Source organism: Thermobia domestica, chromosome 13, assembly GCF_964235325.1.
Source record: "Thermobia domestica chromosome 13, izTheDome1.hap1.1, whole genome shotgun sequence".
NCBI classification, from domain to species: domain Eukaryota; kingdom Metazoa; phylum Arthropoda; class Insecta; order Zygentoma; family Lepismatidae; genus Thermobia; species Thermobia domestica.
The window spans coordinates 34,268,380-34,289,412 of NC_137466.1; the positions used below are offsets into that span (position 1 = coordinate 34,268,380).

Genomic DNA, 21,033 nt, shown 5'->3' on the forward strand with positions numbered 1-21,033 from the left:
TAGAGACACGTATTGCTCTAGGACGAGTAACTCTGACGAAGCTTATTAAAATATGGAAGCTTCGAACAATAACCGACACTACAAAAAATCATCTAATGGAAACTTCTTCTATAGGGTGAGACGTGGACCACCAAGGTCAGAGGTCAGTGACACAACGAATCGATGTATTCGAGATGTGGTGCTAACGTACAGTGGGCTTTCTTTTTGCCACTGTCAAACAATCTGTTTGCTCTGGCGGCACACTCTTGTTGCAATTACACTGGTAATAACCTAAGAACATGCCTTGGTTACAATATAACTGTACCTTTCTCTGAAAGACGCGATGCACTCCTCCCGGAACGGTGTTATTTTCGGAGAAATTTTGCGCCCAACGAGCGCCACCCTGACAGCGCACGCTGTAACATACAGGCTTTTGTCTGCTGTGTTTCTCTTTCGCATGTCGCGATTACAGTATGTTCAGGGCTTGTTCAAACCATTTTTCATAAATGTGGACCGATCTTATATACAATTTAATTTTAATCTATCCATATTTATTGTATAGAACAGACACGATGAAAATAAATTTTTAATAGCACTTAAATGTTTATCCGAATACATAAAATCAGTCTACAACTTACAATATTCTTGTGGCACAATCCTTCAAATTGTTGTAACTTCTGCCTCATAAGCAACTGTGCTTGACCAGACGCCGACCTCAATTTTCCAGAAGCCTCTTCGGGTAGATCTTTTGACGTTAGCTCCGATTCTGCCTTCGCTACTAAATCAGTCAGTCGGTTGATTTCCTGTTTCAGCACCTGCGAGTGAAAAAGTAAACATCATCCCATTAGGAATTATCATCATAATATTCGTACAAGTACCAAGGTACTATTCTCATTTGAATCAACACTTGATTATAATATACATGAAGAATATACTAAACGTATTTCAGACTATCGTGTTATAAAAATATGTATAAGTAATTCTACAGCGTTTAACGGCAACAATGTGCCAATATTATGTGTATACCAATCGATAGATCACATCGTGCTGAACAAAATGATACGGGTGACTAAATCCTCATGCGTAGTTTTTACATTTCTTTGTAAACCCAAAATTTGATGACGTAGGATATTCATGCCATCTATTTGGACGACATCGACACTGAAGTATATTATCATTAAGCTTTTCATTAAGACCCTAGCAAAATGACAGCAGTCGTTATGGTTTATGAGATACAGCCCAAAATTGTGTTTTACTCAAATTTTAATTTTTGCTTAACAAGAATATTGTTCAAATTTAAGAGACACATCAATCGATAGGCCGTAGCGAGCTGAACAAAATGACATGCTTGAGAATAAATTGTGATGTGTAGTTTTTGAGAAAATGATAACTGATAGTTGTATAATCTGCTGAAACAGATTATTCCCTTATGTACTGTATTAAAATGAAAAAATAAAATGAAATGAAATCTTTAAGTTTTACGTCCCACGGTTATGCCGGTTAGGCTAAAGGAGACGGTAATAATGAGAAATGAATGAAATGGTGGAATGAAGAGAGTGGGAGGAAACGGGAGAACCCCGAGAAAACCCACAAGCACGGTGTTTGTCCACCACAAAGTCCACACGGCGTGAGCTGGGATCGAACCAGGGACCCCAAGCACCGGAGGTGAACGCTCTACCACTGAGCCACCGCGCCTCCTTATATGTTATGTTAAAATGAAATGAAATCTTTCGGTTTAACGTCCAACGATTATGCCCTTGAAGCTAAGGGAGATGGATGATTAAGGCGGTAAGTGAATAATGATGGAAGAATAGTTGGAATGAAAATGTGTAAGAAACGAGAGTATACCCCGAGAAAACTCACGGACACGATGTTGTTCACCACATACTTACTTGGCCGGGGATAGAACCAGGGACCCTGCGGGAGGTAAGCGCTTTACTACTGAAGCAACGTGTCCCGCTAAAAATACATTGTTAGGCAACAAATTGTATCTAACTATCTATCGTCTGTCTTCTGACAATACTCTCCTTGAAGTGTCTCAATACTCTTAAAAGTGATACACACATACTTCGAATATTACTTGTAAAGAATTCACGTTGGTTTGGTACAACTTAATATCCAAAGCTTACATAATTTTCAAATAAAATATGAAAGACATTAAACAGGTGTGTTTCTTCCAACTGATCAACTCCTTACGCAGTAACATCTCTTAATGACTAGAGAAAAAATTCAGGTGCACTGTCTAAATTTTAAATGCGGCAATTGGTTATCAAAGTTACAATATCTCACTATCTACAAATATAACTGAAAGAAACTAACATGCATTATACTACAGTGGTCCAAATAACGAAAAAATTATCAATCTAATATGCATATTAATTTTCTTCTCGTATAAGTAAATATAATTATATATATAACAAGGAGAATATTGCGAGAGATTTTTTTCAGATTTTAAGTCTTACGTCCCACAGTTATGGCGGCTAGGCTAAAGGAGAAAGGAGAATATTGATCATTAGCTGACTGCATACATGTGATAAATGTATTTATAATCAACAATTCCCTTCCTCATATTCCACGGTGTTTCTTTACGTAGTATGTATCATTACATTATAGCATTACCTTATGTAGTGTATAACATTACAGTATATATCATTAATATATATCGTTACTTTAAAATTTTGCAGGGAAAAACAGAACTACTAATTTCAGCTCCGGACTTCCAAATCACAAACTCCCACCAGGAATCGAACCCGGTTCTCTCGCGCTGAAGGAACGTACGCTGATCATATAATTACAATGGAATTCGGGTGACAGTGTCCTGTTGAATAGGGTCAAAGAAACACAATTTAGAAGGATTTTCTTTTACGAGTTCACAAAGTAGGACATTCTACATCAACAATGCATTTGGGCCAAAAGCATTAAATCAATGCACCATTCGCCACTAATATGTGAACTTTCATGCCGCTGACACAACATACAAACGTCTTTTTTAAAAATCTTAACTAACGTATAAAAAAAGCGCTAAAAAAAGCAGAAAACAAGAAAGCATTAAAGGCAGAAAATAATTCGCCTCTCCTAACAAGATACGTACTTATTTAAATTATTTATTGTAAAGCACCTACCTATCTAAATACTCGTATTATTTTGTATCTATCTCTATAATATTGATTTATCTATAACAATTTTGAAGTCTGTGCAAGCCAAAGAAATAAATGTCTAATATAAAATTACAGTTTTATTGGTAATTTTATGAGGCCTTAATTTATTTGGCTTGGCACAGACTTAAAATTTATTTTAAGATAATACTACTACAACTTAATCAATATTATATAAGTAGATACAATCTAATACAGGTATTTGAAAAATGAAATGAAATCTTTGAGTTTTACGTCCCACGATTATGCCGGCTAGGCAAAAGGATGATGAGAAGTGAATGAAATGGTGGAATGAAAAAAGTGGGAGGAAACGGGAGAACCCCGAGGAAACCCAGGCACACGGTGTTTGTCTACCACAAAGTTTACTTGGTGAGAGCTGGGATAGAACCCGGGACCCCAAGCACTAGAGGTGAACTTTCTACCACTGAGCCACCGCGGCCCCCAATATAATTATTTGGTAGGTAAGCCCGTAAAGTCAGTATACATAATATATTAAATTACATTGAAAAAGTACTTATTACGATATTGTTTTCTATGTTTTAGTGTTTTTACGAAGTCGGTAATTTTATTTTCAGTTTGTTTTATTTTCCCATTTCTCCCCCTTTAGGTAACTATTTAAACTAAAGGTAGTACACTAACCTTCTATAAAATGAATCGGCCTGCGAAACATGCACTGATAACTGTTTATGTATTTGTATTTATTTATTTCTATATTTTTATTTATTTATTTTCAAGCCGGAATATGCGTTATCAAAGTATACCTGAATATATAATTACTGAACTAATACTGTCAGCCGTTGAGAAGTTTCACTTTTCTGATCTGAAGACTCATCAGATCCCGATTAAATTTACATGGGTCCGCCAAAGAAGAGTATTCTTTCGAACAAATGAAGTATCATCAAAACCGATACATCTGCGTTGAAAACTGACTCAATAGGGTCGAGACTCCGCGCCACCGACTAACAGCGGACTCCGGATGAGCTCCTCAGGAACGGTGTGGAATCAGACCCTCGGAAAAATTGATTAAGAGTTGGCTTCATGTTGTAGGATAATAGGAAAAGGACAAATATTGCATAATAAAAACATGAGATATAAAAGTAATATGAGAATCTGTAGTATACTGAAGTGAATTAGAAAGAATAAAAGTAACGTTAACAAGCTAACTGGCATATATGTTTGTTTATTTAGCTGCAAATTATCCTGATCCCTTTTACGAAATATTATCACGCAAAATTGATTACAATTGAAAACATTTCTTTAAACTGAAGCTTAGCTACAAACTAAGGCATACAAATCACCTCCATTTAAGGAAGAAAAATTAGATTTACATGAATTTGATATCGAACTAATGTCCTCCTACGAGTAGCTTGCTTTCCCTACCTTTAAACTATCATTGTGAATAATCAAAGTATAACACACTAGATTTACAGAACTATTGACCACGGTCAAGCTAATGGCTCGAAGCAGAGAGACGCAGTATTGATACAAGAATTTAATGACTGGTACAGAATCTAGATGCTGACTATCACTACAGACTAGTGTACTTGACTCCTTAATGCTGTCTGTCGATACTAAGAACAACATATAAGAATCCCACATCCCTAAGTAAAGATACTGTTACTTGATATCATTTTTTACACAAAAAGTCTATATGAGATTTACAGGGTCCCTTCATGGTCAGGACGACTTCGATTTAATAGACATGAAAACACATGTTCAGATTGCCTCGTTCTTAATCTGTAGACAAACCGCTTCAACTACATTTCTACGACAAAGAATAATTCTTATATAAACTGAGAGACTACAAAATAAGTAAAATACAGAAATCTTTGTTTTATCACCTTTAGAAAGGTGATATATTTTTTATTTATTTTTTTCTAAATAAAAATTTTCTACTCCCTGTGAGATCATAGAAAATAATAATAGATAATGGGTAATAGTTTAACTTTTCCTATCTTTTAATGTGTGTTCAGAAAAAGGTGTGCAACACTTTATGGATACATTTATATTCACCCTTACGTAAAACGTCATGTATCAACTTTATCTTCTGAAGAACGGATATACAACAAAAACAAAGAATTGTAACTCAATGATAACGGCAATAAGTAGTCTTTGAAACGTGAACTGAAGAAAGCCAGAAAGAAAAGAAAGAATACTGATGAAACACACAAGTAAATGTAACAAAATTAATAGGTCAATGAATGTCAGGATTTTTTCAATCTTTAGAGGGGTACTATTGTCTTTATTACGTTGAAGTTTCCTGAAGAGGTGCCAGTGTGAGGGGCACAAACAACATTTTATTTATTAAACTTCCAAACTATGCTATGCATAAGTGTCGGAAGTTTTATAGAACGGATATGTCCGTCTGTCGGCAGGTATCATAGAAAAAACGTTAAGCAATATCGAGATGTGGTTTCTTGAAATCGATTCAGCGTCCCATGAATAGATTCAAATGATGCATTTTCGGTTTCAACGTTTATCGCCGTACAACATACAAGGACATGCGTTGTTTCTTGCAATCAATGCAGCGTCTGAAGAGAACATCATATCATCACTAACAGCAACACAGTATCAAAACTGGAAGTGATTGAAATTTACTAGTATTTCCGGTTTCGATACCCATTTCTATAGAGCAAAAACGGTAAGAGATATCGAAAAGCTATTTTTTGACAGATTTAGCGTCCCAAGAATGAGTTTTGTCTCGTCGTTTATCTATTTGCTGAAACCGGAAGTGGTGAACTGTTATTCGGTTACAACACTAATCGCATAACGAATAAAACGGAAACAAACAGCAACAAGAAGTTTATTATATATATATATATATATATATATATATATATATATATATATATATATATATGACAAGAATACGTTTTCCCTCTAATTTTAATCCTTTATTGCAACTGAAAGTGATAGACATCAAAAATTAGCACTTCCGGTTTCATGTTACGCTCCAAAAAACCAAAACAGTACGAGATAGCGAGTAAAGGCCTTTTGATGTGGATTCAGTATCTGAGGAACAAGTTCTATCTTTGCATTTATTCCTCTATTGCAATCTGCGCCACGCCAGCATTTATTTATAAGTATCACGTATCTATCAGAAATAACGAAAAAAAAAATCAACTACAACTTTCCTACAAATACAATAAAATTCACATCCAAATAAATAAATAAATAAAAATACATAAAAAATCCTCGAGCTTCAGCAATTAAGGTTATAAATTAATAAAATTTTGTAATAATTCCCCACATATACGTACAGTATATTTATGTGATACTTCGACATAGATGAGCAGAACAACTTGGAACGATGTAATAGATCTTCGGAAACAAAGTCCCTAGAACTCCATGGTGACAGGAAAAATGAAGATCCAAAAGCATCCTATTATTCAGTAGACCAAACTGTTTCGATGGACAACCTCAGTCTTTATCGGTGGAAGAATGAAAAATTTCATAGCTATAAAAATACAACATTATAGAGTTGTTTCCAACGCGTTAATATTCCAAATATATGTAGATTTGCTATTTTATGAAACAACGAAGAATCTAAAGCCAATCACTTTGTCCTTTATTTTCAACTATCTGGGACGCCTTGTTCAATCAAACTTCATAATGTTGAGTCGATTTTAGTTTAGCGTCCCTTTCAGCAGCGAGGCAATATGAGACGTGGACCTACTGATTAACGTGGAATCCGAACCACATGAGCTCCCGCCGGGAATCGAACCCGGGTCTCCCATAAACTTCATAATGTGTTCCAATATTTGCAGAGAACTGTAAGTAAACTAACGTTTTTATCTTTTATCGTAGTGTTTAAAGTTTTAAGTTGGAAGATTTTAGTGTTTAGCGGCTGTGATTCTCTTCAGAACTGCATATTAATTCATGTCAGAGATTCAACTAAGTTACTTTTATTTTCAATTCAAAGAATTCAAGATTTTTTTTCATGTGTACATAGTGAAATTAATAGATTTTTAGAATTAATGAGCTGGAGCAACTCCATAATGTGATGTGTTCTGTACTACGTTTCTCAACTTTTTCACACATAAAGATAAAGCATGTTCGTTGAAACAGTTTGGTTAACGGAGTAATAGGACGTAGGATATTTTATATAAGTTATCTATCTATATTTTTATATAAAATAAAGTGTGTGTAGTGTGTCTGTCATCAAATTTTCGCATAGAAAGAAGTCACCTAAAGCCACCAAATTTGGTACACAGATACAGATCTTCAACAAATCTAATCACGTACAAAGCCGTTTATTTGATTTTCCGCTTAGGTAGGAGGGCTTGGAAGGGTAAAAATAAATGCATAAAAGGAGAAAATAAATGTCAGAAACGACAGATATTAGTGGTGGTGGATTGGAGTTTAGCGTCCCTTTCAGCAGCAAGGCTACATAAGATGTGAACCTAAAGCTTAAAGAGGGATCCGAACCACATTATCTGCCATCGGGAATCGAACCCGGGATGGTCACGAGGCAGCTCTCGATGGATATTAGTGCCAAATCGATAGTTTTTGAAATTGCTGAGATGAATAGTGATACTGCCGGCGCGGCCAAGTTCAAGTTTCGCCCCCCTGGTCGTGAGTGGAAGGGAAAAATGTAACATGTTTAAAATGACCCTATTAACGTCGAATCCATAGTTTTCGGGCACGCTAAGCTGTTTGGTGACAATTCCAATGATATTTAAGCCCAAGGTTACGAGAAAAGGGCATGTCAGCTGCCCTGGGAATTACAAGGGGCAACAGCAAAGAGGTTACTCTTTATTAATTATTTATTTCACTCATATTAACAAAACAACACCGGAGGCGTTGTTTGTTATTTATTTATTTTACTGGGAAACATAAAAACCATGAACAAACGCATGACTTGAGAAACAAATTGGAAATAAACGCTCGGATAAAATATAGAACACAAAATAAATAAATATGAAAACTAATAATTACAATAAAAATTAAATGTTCTGAAAAAGCTAAAATAATAAATAACAAATAAAGTAAAAAATAGTAAAATGAAATAGTTAAAGGCGAAAAAGAAAAGCATCAGGACGTTAGTCATTTCAAATGAACCAACAAAAGCGTGAACATGGTCACTAAAAATAGCGTTAATATCCAAAACCAGACTAAGGTTATTAAGCATTCCTAAACGTACTGAGGTCTGAGTATTATGGACATTCTACAAAATATACTGAATAATCAACGGAAAGATATTCTTCACAATATAAAGGCACTGACTCACGCACGAAATGGGGATCTACGAGATAAGAGTGTCGATATGCAAGTGCTCGAGATCACTTCATCCCTGTCTGTGACTAATACGAGATATCTTCTAACTGCCTAAACAAGGATTATACAATGGCAGGGCTCACAGTGGTCTTGTCTCTTGTAAATAGTTGAAAAGTGACCAAACGCACACGAAAAAGTGACCAAAATCTCATCATGCCCCTTTTTTCCTTTGTCGATTTCTCCATCACCTCTCTGTTTGTTGTTTTGTTTCATCTTTAACTTAGCATTGAGAGTTCTCAAAGCCGTAAAATATTCAAACTTATCACCTACTCTTAAGAAGAACATACAAGAAGCATAACACAAGACGAACATGATGAACCCCCCCCACCCACACACACACACACACACACACACATATATATATATATATATATATATATATATATATATATATATATATATATATATATATATATATAACTAAATACTACGAGAGAAAAATAAAAGACTATTAAGATAGAAGAAAGAATAGACACAGAAGGGTTCTCAACCTCACCTTGAGAGCTTTAGAAAGAATAAAAGCTGAAGTGAGAATAAAGCTGAGAATTTCACATGTGGCAGCAAGTACTGGAACTTTCAGAAGAGTAATGAGTAACAAGTTTCTGCCTTTTTCCATTTATTTGTATATTTTTCTTAGAAAACTGCGAATGCATAACATAAATCACACGAAAAAGACACTTTACCTTCCAAAAAAGTAACTTTTAGTGGCAAATGTGAAAAAATGTAACTTTTAGTTTTTAAAAAAGTGACTTGCTATGAGCTCTGCAATGGTGATTATTTTCGCTGGGCTGGTTTCAGTCGACTCGGCAGTAAAAGCACATCTATTGGATAGCTACAGAAATCGGAGCACTACTGCTCTAGTGTTAACTATTGGCTACTCTGTCGACACGTTCGTTGTTTCCCCGGTACCGACATGCCAACACCAAGCAGTCAACGACAACACAACACAGCTTCCTTGCTGCAGTTAATGGCATTTCATAAGAATGACACTCTGAAGGCTTCTAAGAACACTTCGTGAGTTAGTTTCGATAACCATACGACGTAGCGCACGCTGAAGCGTATTGTCCAGGGTAAGCTTAACTGCTCTTAGTTCAGGACATAGAGACTAGACTGAAATCTCAATTGTCTTGGTCCGTGGCGAAGACAATGCCACCAGAATTCTCATTTTTGGAACCGTCCATATAGAACTACTATAACTAGAATTCTGATCCAGCAACGTCTCGAACTCATCCTAGAGTTCCCGGGTACACGTGTGCTGTTTTGAATGTAATGACAAACGAAGGTGAAGCCTTGCTGAAGTCAACAGCCAGAGTAGAAAAATACAAACTTGTAGCACACAAAGATAGCCACAAAAATTCGTCAGCAATCAGTCTTTCTTAGGCACGAACTACCATTACTATGTAGCCCAAGGATATGCTGCACACCAACTGTTGGTAAATCTGATATGTTAGGATATGTTGGTAAATCTGACCAACGCAGAGAAAAACTGTATGGATAGTAACTAATAAAACGCACATAAGCTGCATAATTTCTTAGCAGTCTCTTACGAAGATTGGGTAATGGTGGTTCGTTTGATTCAACATAAAGACTATCATAGTAACAGGTGTGGAAAGCATCAATTGCTAGCCGAATGTCCTGGTGAAGAACTGGGTCAAATTGCTTCAGCAGAGAGGAACGAGCATATGATCAAGTAAGACAACCATAGTGTAGCCTGAACCAAATTAAGACTGGTGTAAACCTAAAAGAACACTACGATCAGCACCCCAGGTGCGGTGAAAAAGTACCTGCAATAAATTCATAGCTTGAGGACAAGAGTACTGAAGATTAAGAATGTACAGTAGAAAGATAAGCAGCGAACAAACATCGAACAGAGACTTTTCAAATAATATAAGTTATTGTAATAATAGGCCCAACGATTTACATGAAATATGGTTAATATACTATTTATGGATTTCAAGAAGTGATTTATCTATGTCTCGACTTTGGAAAAACTCATTTACGAAAGGAGGAAGATCTAAAGACTTTTTTTAAACAAGAGATCTCAACTTCAGAGACAATCTTCGAAAAAGTAATTCTGGGGTCGGGAGCCAACGATTTGTATAAATCTTTATGCCTACACAACTGTTGGATGAGAGAAGTAATTTATCTAGTCTCGACTTTGGGAAAGCTAACTTAGAAATAACTTCGAAATTTTGTATCGTCTCAGCACACAATAAAGCTATCTTCGAGATGTTTACAAATGGACAGAAGGTAACATCAGAGAGACGAGAACACACGAACAAAAATCTGCTATAGCACTACATCGACATTTTCACAGGGTTTTACCATCATTGGCAATCTATTTGCTGAAATTGACTGTTTCCCCGGCAATTTCTTTGTCTTGACTACGGACTATTCCCCTCTAAAATTGTCTATATTTCCATATCGATATCATAATGTTTAACCACATACATAATACTTCCTTACAACATACAAAATAAATCTGCTTACCTTAAGGAAATAGTGGCCATCTTTCTCTTGATCTCCTGCTCCCTCCGAAGAAGCAGGTTCTGCTACATCTACAGGTTCCACCAGCAAGGCCTGTGTCGGTAGAACCACTTCCGGAGCTGCTGGCTGAAGGTCTGGAATGCTATCCTGAGATTTCGTCACAGAGGCACACATGGTAGCTGAGACATCTGTAATTGCGTTATCTATACAATGATCACCTGTTGTTTCTTCTGTTAAGTCTACGATTTTGGACTCTGTTTTCACAGACGGCGTAGAATCCACTACACTAAGCGTTGCTGACTCTTTCTCTTCAGTACTCTTCTGTTCAACCACACTATTCACTTGAGCAGACGAAGTATCGCCACAAATAGCATCTTCTGATTTTTTACGGACTATTGGTCTAACCGGTAATTGATCGCGGAACTCTGGCCTCAAATGTCTGAGAACAGGCAATTCTGGTGTACTAGTTTTCGGCTTCAGATTTCGTGTTTCCTCCTCTTCATCTTTGCCGTGAGTGACAACATCTTCACTTTCACTACCGTGCAGCCCTTTCACTTGTTGTTTGGTCTTACGGAAAAACCCTTGTGCCAATGCCCCAGGCCCATATAGCCTCTCAATTCGTTGCTGGATGAAGGATTTATTAGACGAATTCGACATCGAGGATGACGTAACAGAGTTAGTTTCAACAGAGGATGAAGACTGCTGTACATTGGTCAATTCTGTTGCTGAGTAATAGACACTACTACTAGAATACAGGTTTTTACTATCCCTAGCACTGGTCTCTTTCTTCTCCACGGTAGTGGCACTCGAGGACATAGAAGAGGAAAACGCACGTGTCACTGTTTGCACATAACTTTTTGTCTGTGATGTAAATTCAACAACGCGTACAGCACCAGGACTGCGTGAGGGTGAAGGCTCGCGCTTTGGTCCGCCATCAACTTTCAGTCTTCCTTCCATCATCTTTGGGGATTCATCTACTTCATCTTTACCATGAGCGTCCCCATTCATTATACCATTTTCACTAGTACTAAAAGTCACTGTTTTTTCGTTAACTTTACCGCCACTGCTACTAATACTGTCTGCTGCCGAATTGGTAACAATTTTAGGAATGGGACTACTTGCACTTTTTATGCTAGTGTCAGACACAGAGCCTCTCGAAGCTGTTGCAGAACCTACCTCAAGCACTAATGACGGGGCTACTAGGCGGTGTCCATAATCCAATGTCGTACCTGACAGCTTTGGAGTTGTCAAATGAACGCCATTGGATACTGCTTCATTGCTACTTTGTTGTTGGTGTTGCATATCGGTCCGTAAAGGGCTCGCATCACGACTTTTATCTACACCTAAAACAAAACGAGCTGGACTATGATCCCTCGATCGAAAACCTTCACGCAACTTCGAATTGTACGTAGTGATATTTGTGTAGCCACTTATAGAACAAGATAACCCAACATATGACGGCTTCTTTGAAACACTCGTGCTATCATCTTCGTGTACCGTGTTACCGTTAGATAAATTGGCAGGGTCCTTATTAACACCTCCATTCATATGCACTACGTTCGGTGCAACAACGCTGCTCTCGCTGCCAGCAATGCTGTTAAATAGCTTTACAGTCCTTTTGACGTACTCAGGCGAACTAAGCTCTCCTTCGACGTGGTTATTCTCACTAATTTTCTGGATCGGGGTGGTCTCTGGAGTCTTCATACGAGCAGAATTCTGGCTGGCGATGTCAAGACTTACGCTACGTAGAGTCCGTTGTGATATAGATCCTTCAACAGCCTCTGTAAGAATATACAGCAAAGTTTAAGGACAAAGAAAAAAATGTATCACAGATTTGAAATACACAGGTGTGAGAGAAATGTCACTACTTATGAACTTTCTTTTTTCAAAACACACTAACAAAATTCATAAACATGTTCATTACACATTCTGATTTCAGGTGGTGAATGACGTCGGGCATATGACCACCTCTTCTGCGCTGGCATGCAATAACTCGGTTCGTGAAATTCGCTATGACTGCCTGCACGCACGTAGCCAAGGGAAGGGGTCCGGAACCGCTTTTCGAAACATATGAAAAAAATAAGGAAGGATGAAACAAAAAGAAACGACAAAAAGAAGAATCAGCGTTGAAAATAAAAAGCTACAGCTCGCTTTTGGTTACTCTTTCTTATGAGGAGATTTGTATTACTTGCAATATATGATGGAGAATGAGTGGATATCCTGGAAAAGTCAGGGAAATTTCAAGTTTTCGAAAGTATAGTGCCGTTCTGTAACAGTGTGGATATTTTTTTATTATAATATTTTTCGTCATTGCTTCTCTGCAGTATCAAACATGTTATTTCAGAAACAGTTTTCTACTGCTCTAACCTGTCATTTGGAACAGACAGTAGTTGATAGAATAATGAAAACAAAAAAGTTATATAGAAAGAAAGTTCTGTTAACATTTGATTCAATAGAGAAAGGAATGCAGATGATGTAAAATATTTTACAAGATATTATTGAATATGTACTTTTTATAATAGTTGAGGTAATAATGAAAGGAAAATTGTTATATTTGAATGAACAAAGGAAGGAAGGTAAATATTGTAAAATATTTTTCAATACTTTTCTTTAAAAAATCTTATACTCAAGATTTCTGCATAGTTTGTTATTAAAATACTTACTAACATATCGTCATTTTATTGTCCTATCAAACTAATATATGTTGCCAGTAAAATAGTTTTGAATGATCGAGCCCCTGATGTGATGACCACAGGATTTCATTGTCACGGCCCCGCCTTTATTATTATTATTATTATTATTATTATTATTATTATTATTATTATTATTATTATTAAATCCTCGCTACGTGCCTGCTGCCTGACAAATTTCCACTTGGGTTTCGCCAACGACCACTACGACGACGCCCAGGACTTTTAATGTTCACTGTTGAACCCCTTTCAATGAACTTTTTTATAAGTGTGTGAACTGTTGATTCATTTCGTGCCTCATTTCGCCTTAGAACAGCGCAAAGTCGCTTAACAGTTGCTGCATAACTTTCTCCGTTCTGATAAAAAGTTTTCACAATTAGCACACGTTGCGATATAATAAGACTGAAGAAATGTGACAAATTCAGACTAAGATGGCAATCGGAATGTCTACGGGTAGAACAACAATAGAAAAAGATGTCGGCAACCGAAAAACAAAAATCTGCCTGATGATCCAAAACCGGCGCGCTTTTTGAATAACCCTTTCTTTATATGTGGAATGTAGAATTTGCTCTGTAGAATTTTGTTCACTATTGAAAAACACTTATCACGTTAATATTGTGATTATAAACTTAATAAGAGTACATGAATGTTCAGTTTATTATCAACTTGAAATTCCTATTAAGCAATATCGACGTGTTTTTATTTCAAATAAAAAAGAAATGAATTAATAACTATGGAATGGAATAATAATAATTTTTTCAATAGTTAAATAACATTTCATTTTTTTATTTTTCAATTTGAAATTAAAAATGAGATTCTGAGAAATGAGAAATCTTTTATGTGGTAAGAGAACAAAATTTTAATGTATCTTGCGTATTCTTGTTGTTCTGTTTATTAGGTTAAGTGTTTCGATATCTTTAAATACTTCTGATGTCTGTCGGAACGTCTAAAAGTAGATCAAATTGCTCACCTACAATCCAATACTTAATTCTTCCTCCACATATTAAATTGGAGCATCTTCTTTAAAAACAAACAAATAAATAAATAAATAAATAAATAAATAAAAATAAAAAACTCCAAAAATATTCAAGCACGTAATTTTCACTAGTTTACACATTAATATATAAGCTGACTAATTAAAATTACTCAAATAGGTATTTTTCTTTGTAACGAACTGAGTGTATTTAACATTTCGGTGCCACACTTATTTAAACTACTCAGTTCATTACAAGCAAAAATGCCTATTTATAGATTTTATTTAGTTGGTCAATTTATATGCCAATGGTTAAACCAGTGAAAGTGACGTGCCTGGATACTTTTTCAGTGTTTTAAAAAAGGCAGAACAATTAACGTATTGAAATTGTAAGTAGGCTATTTGATTTACTTCTAGGAGACATTGGAAGTTTTGAGAAAGATACCAGGAGTATTTAAAGATGTAATTTTCATCAACTATATAAAGAGAACAAGAATACGTACATTGAAATTTTATTCCTTTATTATACGTAAATACGTCTTGTACAAAATGAAAACCTTAAATTCTTAACTTTCATGTAAGTTTCCAAAGCTACTGCTGAAGGCAAAAGATATATGCTGAAACAGTTTGATGCATTTGAACGCAGTAGGTCATTATATTACTTACAAATTACATTATTCACGTTTAACAGAAATACTAAAATTATTCAAGCTACTTGAAACTCATATCCCATTTTCCGTAACTTTATTTGTTGACCATGTAGCTGCTGCCATTTGTATTTGTTCGCTATCTTTTCTCTTACAAGTTTCAAAGGATTAAAGTTCACATTCGTATTGTAATATCCTATACGTGGTCTACATTTGTAAACACCAACACGTGCTGCTTCTTTGTGAGCAAAACCACGTACTCTCTCATTACAACTACTGAAAGCAAGCAGACGACTAGTATTCTCATCATAATCAAGTCATGTGACAGAAGAGGAACAACTAGCGCCACCGCTATCCAGAAGTGGATATAAAACTAGACGTTAAGACCTTCATAGGCATCAGTTTCGGCTGGCAATCCCATTCTCATAGCTTGCCCAGAGCACTGGAAGATCCTAACCGCAACCACCTAGCTTGCCTAGAGTTGTGGTTTCCCTGTCCGCTTAGCTTGCCTGGAGCTCTACGGGACCTCAATTTCTCTCTGCTTGCGTGAAGCACTAAGAATTCCTAAACCACTTACATTTAGCTTGCCTGGAGCTCTGTCGTATCCTTCCCTTAGCTGCCTGGGCCTTCGAACACCTATTTACCCAAACTACATAGAGAAATTTGTATTGGTCTTTCGTGCCACATTTACAGTGACTGTGTGTGTTTACTGTATATAAAAAGATCTTTATAATAAAAAGTTGGAGAAAACCGAATTCCAGTGCTAAACTGCTCTTCCTACCACCTTGACAAGGTTATTTTATAATATTATTTAATCATCCCTAAACATGAGTGCCTTTTCACGTGGATAAGTGTTAGTTCATTTACTTTCTATTTAGTAGGTAAGATCAATACATTTCTGAACAATTAGCCCAACTAAACAAAACATTTCTGAGCAATTAGGCCAACAAAACATTTCTGAGTAATTAGGTCAAACAAAATAAAACTAACAACATATTATTACTTCACGGAACTAAGGAAACTTCAATTAATTGTGTTTCGAGAATTCACATTTTGAAAACAGAAATAACCAAGGCGAAAGAATTTTGTTAAGTAAACAACGAAACTCTTACTAAATCATTAATGTACTTTTACAGCATGCAAGACAACATTAACAACTACTTATGAGACACAAGAGGAAACGACTTAAAATTGTTTATAATTACAAAAGATGTTAAACGAAAACTGCTTTAGTATGAAATAACCACAATAAAGACCAATTTTAAGCAAGTATTATTTTTCTTGAGTGATAAGTGGAAATTAGATCTGCGTACACAAAATTGTCCGCTATTTAATTCATTTGATTTTGGGCTTAGCGTCCAGTTCTGCAGCATGGCTATATAACAATGGATTATAATATTTAAAGCTCTCACGCCGTTTTTTGTTCTCTTTGCTTAATTAGTATTCTAACACCCCTTAGCGGTGAGGTTATACCTAGTACTTAACGTAAAATCAAGATCACATAAACTCTGACTGAAAATTTAATTCAAGATTGTAGCCTTAAAAGTCTACCAATTGAACTCGGCAAATCAGAAAAACATACTTAAATACAACAAAAATTTTAAGGACTATGTGAGGTAGTATATAGTTAATTGGAGGAAGAAAATCAGAGAAATAAGAAGATACAACGAATTATGTGAAGATTAAATGTGAAGAAAGATGGGAGAATAAAGAAATCACTGATAATCATATTACGAAACCAATAATTGAACAAAAAATTACCAAGAAATCTTCCTGCAACATGACATGATTCTCAAGTTTGATAACACGGAACTAACACACACACAAAAAATGAAAATGAAAGATAGGAAGTTAGTTGATTAATAGAGCTCAACGTTCCTTTTCAGTACTGAGACTCTATGACATGCACCTAAAGTTTATAGTGGGATCCGAACCAATACTGAATCTGATGTACTCACGTCAAGTATTACCACCGGAAATCGAAGCCGGCACAATGGGCACAGAACGACACGAGTTAGCCACTAGGCCACAACGAAAAATATAAAACAAATAAAATACTGGTTAGTCTTGTAGAAAGCGAAAAGAAGGAATTAATTAGAACTAGGAATGATTTGGACTGTCCGATCGAACTTGCAAAGACTAATGTATATATTCTTTTGAGAGAAAGAAGGATTACTAAATTGGACGCTCTTCTCACATGACAGAATCTGTTAAATTGAGCTTGAACGTAATTCCGTGAAGAACGCGACGATATTATTGATTACAAGCGACATGCGAGACAGGACACAATGTTATGTACCTATTGATGTGAAGAGATGTTGAAATGTCAACAGTCTCTGAACCTTAACAGAGAATAACAAATGGGAATGTCAGCATTATAACATTTTGGTAATTTACAAAGGGGGAGGAAAGAACAAATGAAAGCAACCTCCCTATAATTACACATGAAGTACTACGAAATGGCAAATACATCAGAAACGTATTGAGTAACGCTTCAGAGAATGTTGTTAGGAAACAAATGTTTTGTCATCCGCCGTGGCAAAATAAACAACAGCTGGGAAATAACAGTTGAAATAATCGATATATACTTTGACGAAAAATAGTCGAAGTGTGTTCTTTGTTCCATTATTTCATTGATTCTATTCGTGATTCCAATAAATATTTTCCATATATAGTATGACTTTAAAAGCCATTATTCCAAATCGATCAGTCGCTTGAACCACTATTCCTACGACCTTCTCATAATAACGTCTTTTACGATTGACAGTGACAGTAGTTCTGTCCATGAAGATGCCGAACCCATGACCCTCAGTGCTTATCTTTTAAAATGAAAATCAAATGTTTAATTTGAAGTCCCAAGTTTATGCCCTTTACGCTTAAAAAAAGACGGAAGATTACTCAAGGTGGATGATTATAAAAGAACTGGTGTAATAAGAAGAAAACACAACGTTGTCCACCATAAATTCACACCGCTTAGGACCAAAAAACTAACCCCTCGCATAAGATGTGAGCGCTCTACAACTACGCCATGTCCCCAGTACTTATCTTTAAATTCATTCACATAGGTATTAGTCGCACCGAACAATGAATCACGTGCTTATGCCCTATATACTGTATGTAGCTGTGGAGCAGAAGTATATTTGAATTTTATTGTTAGCTTCTTAAAAAAGAAATAATTAATGTTGAATAATAGCTTCAGTTAGAATCCAAATGCTTCGGTCATGTAATTTTCAACGTTGATTGATCATCGTCAGACAATTACGCAGCTACTTCAGGTAAAATGTAGCGAACAGCAGGTCAAGAGATTTACACATAATGGCACCAAAAAAAAAAAAAAAAAAAATCCACATAGTGACCACACGTTATCTAACTGAACTTGGGCCATTATTTGAGTCCAGGGTCTAAGAACACCAGTTATGTACATATGTATATTATTATTATTATTATTATTAATATATATATATATATATATATATATATATATATATATATATATATATCGATTTAAACCTGTTTTATCTTAATCTGACTGGTCTTTAGCAAGTGTAAATTAAGGAGTTCCCCACAGAACTTCCTGACCATATGGCAATGTCCAGAACCATTGATTTTGTAGGTTTGTTAAACAGATGTTTTGCGTTTTATTTGTTTCAAGTGTGTCACAGTGCTTTTAGGGAAAATAGTTGTAGCTGAGATGACTGGTCTTACTGTTACCTTCTGATTTTTTTTTTTTTTTTTTTTTTTCGTTTGCCAAGTCTATAGTACTTGTTTATTTTTGTACGAAATGTTTTACGTATGATAGTCAGTGGCACTTCTACATCTACAAGACTCACTTCTCAGTACATTTTATTGATGAATGTAAGGTATGTTTGCAGGTATCGTTACATCCGTTTAGATTTCTCGACCCTAGTTAAGTCTGTATTTATAGTTTTCAAGTACTGGGTTGGGTTGATATTTGTGGTATAGTTTGTGTCGTTGGTTAGTTCTATGTTATGTGCCGGAGACTAGTAAATGGTTTGTACGGCACTGTTGTGCTTTTTTTTTTTTTAGCTTTTCTATGTCAGCCATTGCGTGGTATGTTCAATTGTTTCTGATATGTCATCACATTTTCTGGATTTTTCAACCGGTATTTTTTTGCTTTAATATGTTTATAATAGTTTCAGGCTGGTTCCAGTAATCTTGAGCCAGACATTTGATTGCCATTTATCTGTATTACTGTCTTCTATGTGACTCTTAAAGGTTCTACGAAGTTGTTTTAGTCTCCATTTGATATGTTTTTGTTCATCTGATTCATAATTTGTGGTTAACTCTGTCTTTGCTTGATGGAGTGATGTTGCTTTTGCGTTGCGTTACATATCACATGAAACAGAAGGTGGGTTTCTTTCTTGTTTATGAAATATTAGCAAAGGTCTTCAATCTGTTCTTGGCGGAGTTTCAAAATATCTGGGATACTAACGACTCCTTCTGTGAGGAGTGTCACTCGTTCTACATATTGCTGCTTCTGGATGTATCATTCTGAATTCTGGCATTACAGTCCGAATCACTTGTGTCAAATTAATCAAATCAGTGCCTGTCAATTTTATTAAGCCAAGTGAAAATATAATGAGGGGTATGCAAATATGTTGATGACTTTAGCTTTGTTAGCATTAGTAACCTGAGTTTTGAATATCACCTTAATTTTTGAATGGAAATCTTCCTGTAATGTGCGTTTCATAGTATTCTGTTCTTCTTTTAAGTCTTCCATGCTGCAATGTTCTTCAATTGGAAATTCTTCTGTGCTTATTACCTTCCCTTCTTTGCATATATACTGGCTTGCACTTGTTTATGCTTATATCCATACAGATGTAACGGCCAAAAGATGTTACTATTTCTAGTAGTCTATATAGCTTTAAGTTATCCATTATTATTATTATATTAATTCAGGGATGCAAATAACCACTCGAACACTCGCCCGGGGCGAGTGGTTCATCGGTGCGGGCGAGTATTTAATATCATACTGAAGATAAGTAAATGATTTCTATTGTAGTATGTAGGCTAGTAGTTTTCTTCTTGGGCTAGTAAAATTTTGTTGCTTATTTGCATCCCTGTATTAATTGCTACTTGTTAAGTCTTATATTATGTAGTAATATTTTTAAGAACTGGAAACACTGTTTTTACGAATTTTAGATTTCATTTGTTATTCAAGATGGAAAGTGTTGAAGAGAGGCGGTGCATAAGGCACGAGGCACGAACATTTCTTCCATAATTTTGAAGTTAAGTTTGTTATTTAAGTGCAATGAACACAGTGAAGTTATTATATGTACTTTGTGGTTTATCTTAAGTGTTAGTTAAAAACCAGCAATTAGTAAGGTATAATAAAAACTAAAAACAAGTATTGGAAGTTTTCATTGTTAGAAGACAGTCCATTACCAGTTAAGTAAATGGCGAACATTTAAGAACGTAAACAAACAGTTTTTTTGGTCCTCCAGTGCCGAATGGAGGAAGTGTTGTGCCAAGAAAAAGAATAAGTGAATCATTCAAACATTCATATTGACTATGTGTGTGTAAAGACAGTGAGTGTTACGAATCAGAAGCAAAATTGACCTAGTGGACTTATCACGTACGCGCCTACGCATTCAGCTGTGCATTGCAATCTGAAGAAAAACAAAGGCGCAATGTATCAGTCACGTAGCTAAGTATATTTTTTTGTTTCTTTTACTTGTGTAAAGGTCTGTTGTTATAAGGACTTCAGGTAGACATATCACAAGCAATGGATTCAAATACTAATTCTCTTATAAAGGCAAGAGGCCTAGCTAAAGCTTCCCTTACAAGAATGAAAACATTTGTTG

General features: G+C 35.6%; 1 protein-coding gene across 1 annotated transcript in view; it reads right to left on the bottom strand.

The window, feature by feature from the left end:
• Positions 1 to 21,033, bottom strand: part of LOC145668089 (uncharacterized) — a 428,593-nt gene that overhangs the window by 33,720 nt on the left and 373,840 nt on the right. Inside the window, exons 6-7 of the mRNA XM_081735605.1 lie at positions 10,902 to 12,679; positions 618 to 794 (exon numbers count right to left, since the gene is read on the bottom strand). Of these exons, the coding sequence (XP_081591731.1) occupies positions 618 to 794; positions 10,902 to 12,679 (1,955 nt within the window). The remainder of the gene's footprint in view (positions 1 to 617; positions 795 to 10,901; positions 12,680 to 21,033) is intronic.